The sequence below is a fragment of the Anopheles darlingi genome, chromosome 3 (genome assembly GCF_943734745.1).
Source record: "Anopheles darlingi chromosome 3, idAnoDarlMG_H_01, whole genome shotgun sequence".
NCBI lineage: Eukaryota > Metazoa > Arthropoda > Insecta > Diptera > Culicidae > Anopheles > Anopheles darlingi.
The window spans coordinates 38113439-38115938 of NC_064875.1; the positions used below are offsets into that span (position 1 = coordinate 38113439).

At 47.8% G+C, this 2500-nt stretch overlaps 1 protein-coding gene across 7 annotated transcripts in view; it reads right to left on the reverse strand.

Moving 5' to 3' along the window:
• Positions 1–2500, reverse strand: part of LOC125957041 (PX domain-containing protein kinase-like protein) — an 8491-nt gene that overhangs the window by 3933 nt on the left and 2058 nt on the right. For 4 of the 7 annotated variants that reach the window (XM_049689414.1, XM_049689416.1, XM_049689412.1 and 1 more), the window contains exons 3-6: positions 2183–2326; positions 1257–2114; positions 868–1181; positions 370–697 (exon numbers count right to left, since the gene is read on the reverse strand). In XM_049689414.1, the coding sequence (XP_049545371.1) occupies positions 370–697; positions 868–1181; positions 1257–2114; positions 2183–2326 (1644 nt within the window). Of the gene's footprint in view, positions 698–867; positions 1182–1256; positions 2115–2182; positions 2327–2500 lie in introns of all 7 variants that reach the window. The other 3 variants (XM_049689417.1, XM_049689410.1, XM_049689411.1) reach the window with 2 other exon arrangements.

The following is a 2500-nucleotide window of genomic DNA, read 5'->3' on the forward strand; positions in this document are numbered from 1 at the left end:
TCTCAAGGATGCTCGGCTTCTTCAACTGACTCTGAATTCTCTGTGCATATTTGTTGTTTCTCCTACTCCGTATCTCATTCTGGCTTCTTATAATCATCCTTTTATCCTTTAGCACTTTACTTTTAGTCGTGACTTATCAAAGGAGATACACATTGAGTATGCGATGTAAAAGCAAAGAACAGTTCATACAGGGAACACTGAACAATACGATAGATAAAGCCGTTTACTTGTCTCGATTAAGATTAATTTTCCTCAGACCACCTTTGTTAAAGTTACAGATCGAATCAAGCAAAGCGCTCCTATTACCAGTAGTCTGACCACCGCCACCTGCAACGATATTGTCGCCAGAAATAGATTTCACTAGCTTACCTCCTCCGGAAGTCGAGGTGGCTGGAATCGGTTGTTGTAGATCAGCAAACAGTTGCAACGAACCAGGAGGTACTGCAGGGACCGGAGGGGCCGAAGGAGGAGGCTGCGGCGACGTGTTGCCTCCACTACTGTTTGCATGAGACGGTGGTGGTGACATGAGCGCCTCTTGCGGTGAGGTAATACTGTTTGCACTGTCCGACTTCACGATCACCCCTGTTGAGCTGGACAGATGCACGGTTGCCGTTATGCTTGCAGGTGGAACCGGAGGTCCATTGTTCAGTTGAAGCGAGTTCTGTGCTCGTAGTTTCGCCTGCTTCTGTTCATGTTTCTATCCAGTAGTGCAATAGGGCATGGGATCGTATGTGTTTGAGTACAAGATAAAGAAAAGGATAGAAAGAGAGGAAGAGCGCAAAATCGCGAAAGAGAGATGAGAGATAAGAAAAAGAAAATTGATTAGATCAGTTCCAAGCGCATAGGGATACGCGACTCTAAACTCACGGCTTTCTGCTTGATCTTCTTTTTTTCTTCCTCGGAGGTCATCATTTCTTGTACGCGGACCAACCGTTTTTGGTTTTTCACCGAACGCTGTTCATCGCGTACACGTGCCTCCGTCTTCTGGACAGCCAGCTTCAGCTGATCTTTTGCGGTTGTTGAGAACTTTAGGTGCGGCCGTTGCACACTGATCGTAGTCGCGTATAGGTCGTTGAAATGACCCGCATACTCGCTGAAGAACGGGTGCGTCGTTAGTTGATCTAGCGTTGGCAGAGCCGACTTACAGGCGTCTCGTGAAAGTATTGATTCTAGCAGCGATTCTATGGAAGAAATGTTTTCGAAATTAACTTGCACTGAGCGGAAAATTGGAGCCCATTTTTACTAAGCGCACTTACTAAGAGTATCGGGACAATCGGCGATTTGGCGGGCGTATGAATCCTGCAGCGGATAGCCCATGCACATTTCATACAATAGATGACCAAATCCGTATACATCGATAGCCTCGCAGTTGTTTATCTTGCTATGCTGAACGAAAAAAGGGCGGTAGAACGAGGGCACTCCGAAGATGAAATTCTCCACATCCATCAGCTTCGCCACGCCATCTACGATTATGACGTTACCGCAATGGACATGCCCACAGGCTAGTCCCTTCGAGTGTAGGAATCTTATCGCTTCCAAGATTTGACGCGCGTATAAAGCTAGCTCCTTCAGCGGTAGCGGTGCACGTCCCTTGGGACTGCCGTATTTCGACAGGAACGGATTGCACGGTGCTGCGGAGCACAGCACATCCTTCAGGCTACCTTGCTTGTAGAACTTTCGTATCACAAGCGCACCACTGTCGTTGGACGCAATGTGTTCGATCGGGACAATGTAAGGATGCTGCACTCCGCCATAGTTCTTCAGCACCGTGTGTATCTCCCGATCGTCCACGTACCGGTCCGGACCGAACTCTGTCCAGCTTAGGATGAGATCGTCGCGACCGCTCTGGTCGCGTGTACTGCTGTTGTAGTCCTTTTCGGTCGAAGTGGTAACGCATACCTGCGTCGTGTGCTGTTTGCCATGCGATTGAGAGCTGGATTTGATCAGATGATGCTTGGTGGTCGAGTGGCCCGGTGAGTGCTTATTGCCTTGCGGTTTGTGCACCACCTTGAAGTAATGCTTCCTCAGCCGCCAACCGATTGGACCGAGCGATTGTCCCAGCGTATAAACGCCATCCGTGCGCAAGCTCATCGACGCATACTGGAGGGCCAAATCTGTGTGCCAAAATGGTGCAAGTTAGATGAAATGGACATGGCCATAGCTATCGTGTCCAACAACCTACCATGGAATGGTGTCGAATAGCTGTCCGGGTCAATGAACTTTTTGGTTGGTAACGATGAGGCCAAAATGGGATTCATGAGTACTTGATTTATATACTCCTGTAATGCGTTTAATCGTTCAGCTATGAAATCCGGGCGCATATTACCTAATAGAGTGAGAAGGAAGCGGAGAAAAGAAATAACACATAAATGGAACGGGGGCGCATCAAAGATCACCAAGGACTCAACGGGATGATATGGCCCTGATTTACATAGTAACCTATTACGTAGCATAGCTTAACTTCGTAACAATCTTAGTATACTATGATTCTAATATACCC